At 40.1% G+C, this 13,011-nt stretch overlaps 1 protein-coding gene across 3 annotated transcripts in view; it reads right to left on the bottom strand.

Annotated features, from left to right (window-relative positions):
- LOC132780326 (eyes absent homolog 3) overlaps positions 1-13,011 on the bottom strand; it is an 84,134-nt gene that overhangs the window by 25,251 nt on the left and 45,872 nt on the right. For 2 of the 3 annotated variants that reach the window (XM_060783967.2, XM_060783966.2), the window contains 5 exons: positions 11,566-11,609; positions 10,101-10,180; positions 8,100-8,166; positions 5,544-5,686; positions 2,436-2,573 (listed from right to left, as the gene is read on the bottom strand). In XM_060783967.2, the coding sequence (XP_060639950.2) occupies positions 2,436-2,573; positions 5,544-5,686; positions 8,100-8,166; positions 10,101-10,180; positions 11,566-11,609 (472 nt within the window). The remainder of the gene's footprint in view (positions 1-2,435; positions 2,574-5,543; positions 5,687-8,099; positions 8,167-10,100; positions 10,181-11,565; positions 11,610-13,011) is intronic. The other variant, XM_060783968.2, reaches the window with a different exon arrangement.

The raw sequence follows: 13,011 nt of genomic DNA on the forward strand, positions 1-13,011 counted from the left end.
ATAATAGGAATTCTATATTTCTGAGTGATATCATGTCAAAACAAAATCTATTTCAATATTCCTTTGCAAAGTAAAGCTAGGTATATATATATATGATACCTGGCAAAAAAAAATCCAAACATTTTGATAAACTTACCATTTTTCAAAGGACTATTTTAAAGGAAATTTTGGATGAATATTTTCTCCAGTCAGTAAAGGCACTGATAAGCAGGATGATATATATGAATCATTTGAAAAAAAACACAGTTGTTATATGCCTATGAATGGGAGAATGTAATGAAAGCTTCACTGACTTTGAGAATCATGACAAAACACTCAAATTCGCATTTTAACCTCATCTGTTGATCTCACCAAAGCACATAAAAAGAACTACAAATGGAACTGATTGAGCTCTCAGTAGATGACATTTTAAAGGTTTTGTTTGATGCTAAGGGAGATCCAATTGAAAAATGGAATAATGCAGTAGAATACTAAGACTTTCCATGCCAAAAAATTGCTTTCTTGCTTTTCAAACACTTATGGTTGTGAATATACATTCTCCAATTAACACAAATCAAGATGCCCTTTAGGCCACAAATGACTGCTACCCATGTAGAGCAGGTCTGCACAACTTGGCACTTATAAAGGTTCAATATGATTTTAAAAAAATATGTGCAGACCAATCCTCCACACTTCCTCTGACCAGCGAAGGGGAAGCCCTGACCAGTGGCATCCCGCCCATGGGCCATATGTTGTGTAGACCTGATCTGAAATTGCAGACCTTCATGCTGCAACCAAATATTCAAATGCTTCCCAAAAAGAGGAGACATAACAAAGTCATTAAAAATTTAGTTAACTTTAAAATAAAAAATCATTTTCATTTTTAGAATTTTTAAGTACCGTATATACTCGAGTATGAGCCAAGTTTTTAAACCCTCTTTTAGTTTGAAAAAGCCCCCTCAGCTTATATTCAAGTCAAAGTTATTTATTATTTTACTGTGTTATTATGATTTTTATTACATTTATTATTTTATTATTTATTATTACATTTCCATTATTTTTCTCTATTTATTATCCAATTTACTTAGTATATCTTGAAGCTTTCTCCCAAGTTTTAAAAATGCAAGGGGGGGGGGGTTAATTCTAACGGAAGCTTTTATTCTAATTGGAATGATATCTGTGCATCAAGTACTTCATTCCTTGAAAAAATGAGGGGAAGAACATGGTTAATCCATGTTTTGTACAAACAGCTCAAAGAAAAAAGGTAATTCAATTAACAGCTGTAAGGTTAAAAGTTCATCTTATCTTTGCCCAGGGCTGGTGTTGCCAAGAGATTAAAGTGAAGTAAATGCTTTGAACAGCAGATTGGTGATAGTGGCAGAATTAATGGCTATTTCCCTGCTTGTTGCACTTAGCAACCTCCCTCTAATCCTGCTGTCTGCTCATCAAGTTATCTGCCTTCCAGGAAAAATAATTGCGATGCCAGCCACTTATGTAGATTTCTTCCCCTCTGTAGCAGATACAGCTGCACCATGGAAAGAAAGTCAGACTCCTCCACTGAAAGAACACTGCCACGTGATGAAACTGACCTGTGCAGTCCCCGGTAACACAATGAGTTAAACCCTTATGCTGGCAGGACTGGGGAGCGAGGTGAGCTCCCGTCAGTCAGCTCCAGCTTCTCATGCAGGGACATGACAGAAGCGTCCCACAGGATGGTAAAACATCCGGGTGTCTCCTGGGCAACATCCTTGCAGACGGCCAATTCTCTCACACCAGAAGCAACTTGCAGTTTCTCAAGTTGCTCCTGAGATGGAAAAAAAAACCCAGACTAGTGTAAGGCAGGAGGGGAAAGCAATGATAAGGCTAGCACTGCTTGATTGTGTGTTCTTGAATGGCAAGAGGTTGGACTGCTCTCTCTTCCAATTCTATCCCTTGTGGTTTCTTCCGATTCCGTGATTCTAAGCATTGCTGAATCTGTCTCCCATCAACTACTACAACACACTGGTTCTTAGTTCTAGAGCTCCATTGATTAAATACAAAAAATTAAACCTTTAAAATAAATAAGTAAACAATTATTAACCTGGATATATCAAGTAAATGACAGAGGTTTTCCCTATACATTCTTAGAACTTTAGCCTAGCATTGCTAGGAAACCAACATGGACATGCTGAAGAATGACATGCATGTGAACTTTGTGACCCGATTACTCTTTTTCCTGAATTTCTAAGAAATTTCTAAAACACAGCACAGAAAAATTCTTCAAGTGCAGCAGACAGATCTGTGCAAATCAGTAAAAGAGAAGAAAGACAAGCGCACTACGAGGAAGGGGAAAGCATGGCTTAGAAAGCATAGAGAAGCATGCATAAAACAAAGACAAAACATGCTACCCTCTTCATGGTTGCTGAACCAGGTTACAAGGAAGAGGCATGTAGATTAAAAAACATGCTGAATATTACCTTGAATGGAATAAGAATAATGTGCTGGGCTGGGCTGGCTTGTGGTTAACCCTGTAGTGCAGGTGAGAACACTGTGCTGACTTGGAGATGGAGACTGAATTAAACCACTCTCGGGTTTCATACCTGGCCACAGTGCACCTGAATCAGATAAATTGCACCAATTACAAACAAAATTGGCTGTAGTCCAGCCAGGTGTTCCTCTGGAATTATTTCTGTCTGTTTGTGAAAGTAACAACCCATTGCCTAAAGATAAAGAATTGTTAATTTTGCATGTGCAGGTAAGCCTAGAGGGGGGTAAAAGCAGAATCAAAGAGGAAAACGAAGAAGGAGGTAAAAAAGCGAGCCAATCATTAAAAGAGATAAGAGGGATGTGATAAAGTTAATCTCCAAGCCTTTCCAGGAAAAAAATGTGGTTGCTTTGCTTAAGAAGATGTGACTGAACTGAATCAAAAACATTATTACCACAACTGGGCCGGGCTTTAGCACAGCTGGTAAATCACCAGGAAAGGTTGCTGTTCGGTGTGAGCTCCCGACTGTCAGCCCAGCTTACTGTTTACCTAAGCAGTTCGAAAACAGCTTGAGCTGTAAGTAGAGAAATTAGGTACTGCTAAAACAAGTGTGGGAGGTATTTTATGATACCATAAAGAAAAAGATCAGAAAATGCCTGGTGACCAAAAGGAAGGAGGAAGTTCTGATGGCTCTTCGTCATAGAGGAGGGAGTGACAGCACCTCCCTGTGGCTGGATTTGAACACAATCTCCAAGGCGCCAAAAAGTTGCATGTTGATACAACATACCTCCTTTCTGTTCTGTCTGTCTCTGTCCTGTTTATTCAAAATGGCATTAAATGTTTTCTGTATATGTGTACTGTGATCCACCCTGAGTCTCCTTGGGGAGATAGGGCAGAATATAAATAAAGTGTTGTTGTTATTATTAATATTATTACTCTGGGTTTAGTGGTTCTTCTGTAATAACACAATTATGTGAATAACAATAAATATAGAAACAGGTTCTTCCCTCTGAAAGCAAATGAACTACTCTGGTGGCACACAATATTTTACGATGTGGGGGATTGATTTCTCAAGCAGCTCATTCCATTATTGTTACTGCATGATGTATCAATCATCATCTGTTACTAAAAATAAGCAAGAGAGGAACACAAGAATACAGCAAAGATATTAGCAAATAACCCAAAATACCAACCTCCTCGAAATGTAGTAGGTTTTTAAAATCCATTCTTGGAAAAGTTTTTTTTTCTACCTTTCCTATTCTATCATCTGTCAAAAATAGTGCAAATAGAGATTACAACCTTCTATACTACTCATTTGCTGTTTCTGTTGTATTTTGGCAACTATGTTTAAAATAATCCAGATTCATGTGAACTGTTAAAGTGTATGGTCATGAGAGAGATAATAATTCAGTGGTGCAGACTGTTGGGAATCAGCCTGTGTCCGTGTTCCAGGATCATGATGCTTATGATGAGAGTAATGATGGTGCCGAGGCTGAGGTGCAAGATGGAGATGGTTTGGTCAATGATTTTCATACAGACAATGACAGAGAGGCCCCAGTGCAAAGGGCAGTTTCTCATGAGAATATTCCTGCTGAGCCTAGGGATGATGGTTTACTCCCTCTTTCTGTGAACTCTCAAGATTTGGGTTTGGAAAACAATCTGACACCTGGAAATTTTAATGAGCAGCCAGATAGGGAGTTGAAGGATAGGCGGCTGGAGATCAGCCAAGATCGACAGCAAACTCCGTGTTTACGTCACTCCGAAAAGCTTCATCAGATAAGGGGCAAGTGTGGGGGAAAGCGAAACCAGTTTCTGGGTTTGGGATATAAGGTTTGCTTCTGGGGAAAACCTGTTAGATCAGGCATTGTTTGGAAATCAAGTTCCTGTGCCATGGAAATCCTGTTCAAGGGGTCTTGTTCCTGTGGAGATTTTTAGCCTTTTGGATTGTCATTGCTTCCTGTTGATCCTGCCTAGATAAACACTGTCTTGGGTTGCTTTTATATCTTGTGGGGACATTGCTTCGTGTTATTACATTTTACTGACTTATTACTTTTCGGAACCTTCTTATTTTTTTACAAGCATTTATTTTTACTGGCTATTTACTAAGCTTCAATAAAAGAGGATTTGTTTCTTTACTCATCATGTGGTGTGTTTTAAAGTCAGAGGGCTTTTTCCTGATCTGGAGTGCAACACAGACACGTTCACTTCCTTACATGTGTTGAGTGGGAAAAATCCCAGAGAACTTCTGACAGATACAGCATGATCTGTTACATAGGGCTAGATCAAGTGTCAAACTCATTTTCATCTAAGGCCCCGTCAGCCTTATGTTGCCTTCAAAGGGCCATTGAATCCATGGAGGGAGAATCTGTGGATACACAGGGCCAGCTATAATTTTTTACATAATTGCCAGTGCTGTTTAGTTTTCACCCAGTTTGGGTCCCAAGATGTTATAGAACTCACATCACTTTTGATTATCGACCATGCGGACTGCAGATCATGGGAACTGCAACCCAGCAGCACTTGTGGCTTTGAGATTGGGGAAAGGTTTAAGGACTTTTTACAGCCAGGTATCATATCCACAAGCCTTGTATCTAAATCCAAACCCCTCTCTTCCAATTCCAAGAGAACAAATTGCAGCCTTCCAGATGTTACTGCATCACAACATCCGTAAGCTCGAGTCATGATGTCTATGGATGGGAAATACAGGAGTTGTAGTCCAGTATCTGGAGAGCCACGTAAAATGACATGGTGGGAAACACTCAGCCCGCAGCCTGGAGTTTGACACATGTGGGCTAGATGGACAAATAGGCTGAGCTGGTACAAAGTAGTTTCCTATGAAGAAAAAATGGTCCTAAAGTAAATTCCCCCTTTTGGAGATGTCTGGATCATGTAGATTCATATGGGAGGATGCAATCTGCTTTATCAATGGATTTAGCTACCTAAATCCACAGAATATCTCCCACATTTTGAAGGAGTCAGTTATGTTTTGAGACATATATGTGTAATACATTAAGGGTGTACCTAAAAGGATAAAAAAATGCAAAAGTCATCAACATCCTCACTTCAAGGTGATTTGGCTGAAGGCTCTATACACACTTACCAAAAGGAGGTAGTCCATAGGCTTGGGTTGTCTGAGGATACACAGCATAAGTCTGTGCCTGCTGTAGTGCTTGGTATTGAGTCTGACCAGAATATGAGGCCATCGTTTCAGATACGGGTACAGAAATAACATGTGTATATGCCCTGTGAAATAGGAAAAGGAAATGTCTTGTCAGTAAGCAAGAAGTACTGTTGAGTTGTTCCAGAAATAAAAAAGCTTTCCCTTCTCCAACCTCAAGCTGTTCCTCAGCAATAATAGCAGCCTTACAATATATACACGGCCTGAGACAGGTGTATGGTGGCCACAGTGGTCCACACCTTGGTTACATTCAGAATGGACTACTATAATGCACTCTATGTGGGGCTGCCTTTGAAGATGGATCGGAAGCTGCAGTTAGTACAAGGATGGGCAGCCAGATTACTAACTGGGGCTAGCTATAGGGAGCAAACCACGCCTCTATTAAAGCAGCTCCACTGGATTCTGATAAGTTTCCAGACATAATTCAATATATAGGTTATCACCTATAAAGCCCTATACACTTCAGATCCAACCAGGCCCATAGCCAGGATTTTGTTTCAGGGGGGGCTGAGTTTGTTTCGGGAGGGGGGGGGTTGAGTCTGAGTGAAAGAGGGTCTACCCTAGCAAACCTTTTGTATCGTTACCCCAATACCCCCATGCATATGGGATATATTGAGTATGGTGATCAGATCATGATATGAATAAACATAACAGTTTAAATAATGTACCAGTAAGGCCTTCTCGCGGACCACCATGAGAATTTGGGGGGGGGGGGCTGAAGCCCTTTCAAGCCCCCCCCCCCCCCCCCCGGCTACATGCCTGGGTCCAACCTATCTTCGAGATTGCATCTCACTCTATGAACCAGCACGGGTTTTGAGATCTGCTGGGGAGGCCCTTCTCTCAATCCCACCACCAGCTCAAGCACGGCTGATGGAGATGAGAGAGGGGGCCTTCTCAGTTGTGGCTCCCTGGCTCTGGAATGCCCTCCCTAGACAAATTAGGTTAGCCCCCACTCTCCAAGCCTTTCGGTCTAGTTTTAAGACATGGCTTTTTAGACAGGCCTTTGACCTTGTACAGTTTATGGACAGATTTGAGGACTTAGCGATTGCTCACACCGGGACTTGGATTGTTAATTGAAGGTAGCCAGTTTTATCCGCAGGTTCTACTGCGTTTTATGAATGCTTAAAACCTTGCTAGATGAGGGTCTGTGTGTGTTTGTTATTTATAGAATGATGTGTTGTGTTATATGCTTATGTATTGTCCATTTTGTATGCTGTATTTGCAGTGCTTTGTGAGTCACCTCGAGTCCCTTTGGGGAAATGGTGGCAGGATAGAAATAAAATGTTATTATTATATTATTACTCTCATCTCCTTCCTTTGGATAATGCAGTACTGCCACAATGTAAGAATTTTAAGAACTGGTAGCTGAGGACTTCAGGAGTGGAGCCAAAAGTGAAAGTTCCCACTCACTTCACTCAATGTGGGAGAGAAGCAATTTGCATTGAAAAGCCAGTGTTAGGGTTCCAAAACTGGAAGAATTAAAGTAGGTGAGAATTATCCACAGTATTTGTCTTATTTTCTTCTTTTGTGAATCCATGAGAGTAGTGGTCACAAAACCGATAAGTGGATCAGGTATTAGCCCTTAGCCTCTCTGTGAAATTTGCCCCAGCTTTCAACTAAACAAGCTCTAAGAAACCACCTTCCGTTGGCATTATACATGAATACAAAAGAGACAAGATTGGGAACCTCATTAATTTAAGGCAAGTTTTTTACTTCTCAAAATAAATCTAATTTTGACTAGAAGATTTACGAATAAACTTCTCTGTGCTGTTGAAAATTATAATTATGTGATATTTTGTAACAATCCCAGGTAGAGATGAAATATTCAGGACTATAAAAACTTTAATCTAAATCACAACAAAATGAAAAGAAAGTGGAGAATAGTCCATGTTCCAAAACAGAGATAAGAACTAAACCAATGTCAACAATTTATGCTTTCTGCTGGTGGACAGTATTTAACCCTGTAGTTTATGAAGAACCCTGAAAGATGGCACAACTATACATCTTGCAAATGTTATTAGAACTTAAAGAAGAAACCAGAATTGACCAGGACCTTAAAATACAGTAATAAAATCCAAACAAATATGAAGTCACGAAACAAATTATAAAAAGGACACAAGAAAGAAAGAAAAGAGAAGATTGTTTTTAATTTTTGCATAGCATGTTTGTTTTGCTGTCTATGCCCCTGTTCAGAAGATTTCACCTCACTTTCTGTCCCTGGGTTGTTGTGGAGACAAGGATAGGCGATAAAGCTTCAGTGGAGACACCTCTTTCCCATGATAACTTTTACAGAAGTGATTTTCCTTTCCTAGGGGTAGATTTCCTCTCCTTTTCTGTTGTCTCACCACCATGTGTAATTGGAGTTGCATATAAGTCAAATGTTTGTCACTGAGGGACTGCCTGTATATGAAAGCTTACAGATTAAGTACCTTAAAGAAATGAAAAACTGAAGATGCTGAAATAAGCCATTCAACTTACTTTGTAGTATACATCTGTGAGGTATATTCATTCGATGATCTTGGCATGTAGTCAGTGCATGCTATAACTGAAAAACATTCATATATATGAAACTGCAGGAAAACTATTACAAACAGTTATGCAGAAACTATTAATGGAAAGTGACATACAATGTTATTTAGAGTTGTACCATTCTGTTCTGAAGAATACAAGGAATTGAAAGTTCTAAATGGAAGCTCTTACCCTCAATCTCTTGTTCATATGAAAGGAGAGGGGAATGGAGGAGAAGTCATGAAGGCTCAAAATGATGCAAAACCATTTTTGAGATTATGATTTGCACTTGATCAACATCCCAGCAAGAGGGAGTTGTTGAACCAAGGAAGAATGATTTGGCCAGAAAAGCCCATTTCTGGTGAGGTTCCTTGGTGAGATTTGGAGCTCAAGAGATTGATTTTCCTGAACTAGAGTTATGATTAGAGAGGACATAGATCATTGTACAAAGGATTTGCCAAATGTTTGGCATAACTTACTCAAAGAAGAAAACACAGTCTTCTTAGAACTCTCTCCAGCACTATGGAGTATTTATATATATAAGGTAAAGGTTTCCCTTTGACATTCAGTCTAGTCGTGTCTGACTCTGGGGGGTGGTGCTCATTTCCATTTCTAGCTGAAGAGCCTTGTTGTCCATAGACGTGTCCAAGGTCATGTCGTTGGCATGACTGCATGGAGCACTGTTACTTTCCTGCCAATTGATTTACTCACATTTGCATGTTTTCAAACTGCTAGGTTGGCAGAAGCTGGGGCTATCAAATCAAATCAAATCAAATTTATTTCGGTCATTGACCAGCACAGGAAATAGTCACATTTTCATACAAACTTGATATGTTTGGTACATTAAAAATATAAATATAACTACTGAAGCACAATATGGGTGAGGGAGCGGAAGAGGAAACAGGGTAAAAACATACAATGCCCAGATCCATCACCAAATTGTAGATTCGGAGAAGAAGATTACTGGACACACAGTTAACTTTTGGGACTAGTCACTCCCTGATGGATTTTGTATGCTGCTGCACAGAACTTTGCAACACTGTAGGTTGTAGCTGAATTAGTATCTGCAAGTAGCAGGGATGTATAAAATTGTCCTGAATGGCCTGGGTACTTGTATAACAGAGGTAAGATAAGCCTGGCATGGATATCCCTGTAGAACGGGCACTGGAGGAGCACATGTTCTATTGTTTCTACAGGACCCAAGTCACAGGGGCAGAGCCTCTCTGGGAAAGCTGGGGCTAACAGTGGGAGCTCACACCGTTCCCTGGATTTGAACCAGCGACCTTTTGGTCAGCAAGTTCAGCCGCTGCACCACTGAGGGCTCCCTGTTCTCTCTCTCCCCTCCCCTCTCTCTTTATATAATTTTGCTACACTTAAATAACATCAGTTCACTCAACAGCTCAAAGTAATTTATGTAACTCACTCTCCCACAGCAAGTCTACATGGTCAGTCATGCTGAGTCTAACATAAGGAAGAACTTTCTGAGAGCAGAGTCACTTTAAAATGGAAAATAATACACTAATAAATAGTTTGTGTGAGTGTTTTGAAAAATCCTTTCTGTTATATGGTTTGTTTGGCTTTTTTTTTTTTTTTTTTTTTGGTGTCAGGAGTGATTTGAGAAACTGCAAGTCACCCCTGGTTTGAAAGTATTGGCCATATGCAAGGATGCTGCCCAGGGGATGTCCATATGTTTTGATGTTTTACCATCCTTGTGGAAAGCTTCTCTCATGTCCCCACACGGGGAGCTGAAGCTGACAGAGGGAACTCATCTGCGCTCTCCCTGGATTCGAACCTGTGACCTGTCGGTCTTCAGTCCTGCTGGCACAAGGGTTTAACCCACTGCACCACCAGGGGTGTTATATGGTAAATCTTTGAGAATCACAGGGACGGTGATGCAAAACCTTGATACCTGAAACCATCCAGTTTTTTCCAATCAACCACAAATATTCCCTCCCTCCCCAAGCCACTTACTTTCATTGGACATGGACAGGTTTGAACCAGAATTCGAGGATCCAGGTTTCTGATCACTACTGTCAGTGCTGTTTACTTGTCTGAAATGAAGAATACAGGCAATTAAGGCTGTTAATGGCTTGTGCAATACATAAGAGCATCCTCAGTTTGGAAATCATGCCAACCCATTGTTTATGGTAACCTTAGTTAAGAAACTTGCACATTAGTTTGAGCACACCACAAGAAAATCAAAGGTCATTTTTTTGCATAAATAGGAATATAGTGTCTAGATCCAGGGAAGTCATGCTACCTTCTATTCTGCCTTGGTCAGACCACACCTGGAATACTGTGTCCAATTCTGGGCACTGCAATTGAAGGGAGATGTTGACAAGCTGGAATGTGTCCAGAGGAGGGCAACTAAAATGATCAAGGGTCTTGAAAACAAGCCCTATGAGGAGCGGCTTAAGGGGCTGGGTATGAAGAAGAGAAGGCTGAGAGAAGACATGATAAATATGTGAGGGGAAGTCATAGAGACGAGGACGTGGAACTATGGTTTCAAACTACAGGGAAGGAGATTCCACCTGAACACTAGGAAGAACCTCCTAACTGTGAGAGCTGTTCAGCAATGGAACTCTCTGTCTCAGGCTGTGGAGGAGGCTCCTTCTTTGGAAGCTTTTAAGCAGAGGCTGGATGGCCATCTGTCGGGGGTGCTTTGAATGCGATTTTTCTGCTTCTTGGCAGGGGATTGGACTGGATGGTTAATGAAGTCTCTTCCAACTTTATGATTCTAATTAAGCGTCTGGATTTTGTATAAATGATTGTTTTGTTAGTAGTATTAAACTGATTGTTGATTCTCACAACTTTGGGTGATCTTCACATGGTGATGATGGATTTAGTATGAAGAGGGGTTTGAGTACACCTGTCTGACCCCACACTAAAAATTGGCTGCAAATTCACATTTTAAAATGAAATCTAGTAGTAATTTGCTCATTGCTGAAAAAAAGATTGCTAGTGTTATTCAGCTTTCCAAACTTCAGCTTCCATGTAAAACTAAAACAAAAAAGTCTTACAAAATACTCTTTTAAATAATATTTTAAAAACTACTCAGTTCAAAAAGATTAGTAAAGGTAAAAGTTTCCCCTTGATGTTACATGTAGTCGGTGGTACCCATTTCCATTTCTAAGCCAAAAAGCCAGTGTTGTCCATAGACTCCTTCAAGGTCATGTGGCCAGCATGACTGCATGGAGCGCAGTTACCTTTCCGTCAGAGCGGTACCTATTGATCTACTCACATTTGCATGTTTTCAAACTGTTAGGTTGGCAGAAGCTGAGGCTAACAGTGGGAACTCATCCCGCTCCCTGGATTTGAACTGCAGAGCCCCCTCAAAAAGATTAGCTGAGCTAAAATGTCACTATAAAAATGGAATTTTCTGATTGACATGATACACATGAAAAAGGAATTTGGAAAATGTTGTTCAAAAAATTACCTTAACAGCTGCTCACGCGATTCCTGCATCTTGGCTTTTTTCATCTGCAAAGACAAATATATATATATTCAAATATATATAGTTACATTATTATTAATAAGATTCCTGCACACAAAGAAAAAGGCTCAACATTTTGGGTGGTCAGCAAAAATACGCATATTTAGCTAAATATGAACAATGTCATATGTGTGGCAAAGGATTGCTTCATAAGGATTGAGATGACTAAAGCAAGCTTGAGGTCCGAATGCTCCTCTCATTCCTTGCCTCTTCTTTAATAGGTGGAAATGATAGAACAGTTTTGTTTTGAAACTGATCATGACCTTTGTTAAATTCTCGAAAAAAAATTTTTTTGCCTCTTGTGTGGGGTTTAACCCACTGCGCCACTGGGGGCATGGGTTTGACCATGCCTGCACTATATATAAAATTCAAGACATACATCTTTTGTTTAAACAACAGTGATATCCCTTAAATTTCTCCCATCTGAAAGGTATGCCTTGCTACTTCAGTCTATCGGACATAAATTGGTAGCTTTTTCTTCAGAGTTCTCATAGGGGTATCTTTCAAAATGTTTGTTTCTATATTATAATTGCCTGAAATGTTGCTGCAAGACAGACTCTTGTATTTGCTTTCTCACAAAATGAACAATGACATTTTGGGGAACTTCCTCTGTGATGCAATTTTCAAATTCACTCTGCAGATTCAAACCCGGTGGTGCAATGGGTTAAACCTTTGTGCCAGCTGAACTGCTGGTTGAAAGGTTGGAAGTTTGAATCCGGGGAGCAGGTGAGCTCCCGTATGTCAGCTCCAGCTTTCCATGCGGGACGGTTTGAATCTGGGGAGAGGGTGAGCTCCTGTCTGTAAGTGCCAGCTTTCCATGCCAGGACATGAAAGAAGCCTCCCACAAGGTGGTAAAACATCTGGGTGTCCCCTGGGCAATGTCCTTGCAGACAGCCAATTCTTTCACACCAAAATCAACTTGCACTTTCTCAAGACGCTCCTGACACACACACACAAAACCCAGTTTTCATTTAAGTCACCTTCACCAGCCAAGGTCTTAGCCTTCCTTTCTCTTATGTTCCCAATTAACTTTCCCCAAAAATAAGGACTGAATTCATATTTCCTGAATTCAAGCAATGCCATTAATTATAGTTCTTTTTAATATTTCTAATCTAATATTACTGCCATCCTTGATCATTTCTCTGTTCATATCTCCAATACATAACTGGATTTTCTACGTGATTAAAAAAAAATTATTTTGGCACTTGAGATAGGGTACTCTTAATTCCTTTCAGTTCTGGTCTAAATTCCCCTTTAATCTCCATTCCCATCTGTGTTATCTGATTTAAAGCCATGAAAATAAAAAAGGGCTCCATTAAACTAAGAGCCTTTGCAGACAACATTGTGATAGTCTTGGAGAGACGTAACATTCAACAGAACCACTATTTA

Source organism: Anolis sagrei, chromosome X (assembly GCF_037176765.1).
Source record: "Anolis sagrei isolate rAnoSag1 chromosome X, rAnoSag1.mat, whole genome shotgun sequence".
Taxonomy (NCBI): Eukaryota; Metazoa; Chordata; class Lepidosauria; order Squamata; family Dactyloidae; genus Anolis; species Anolis sagrei.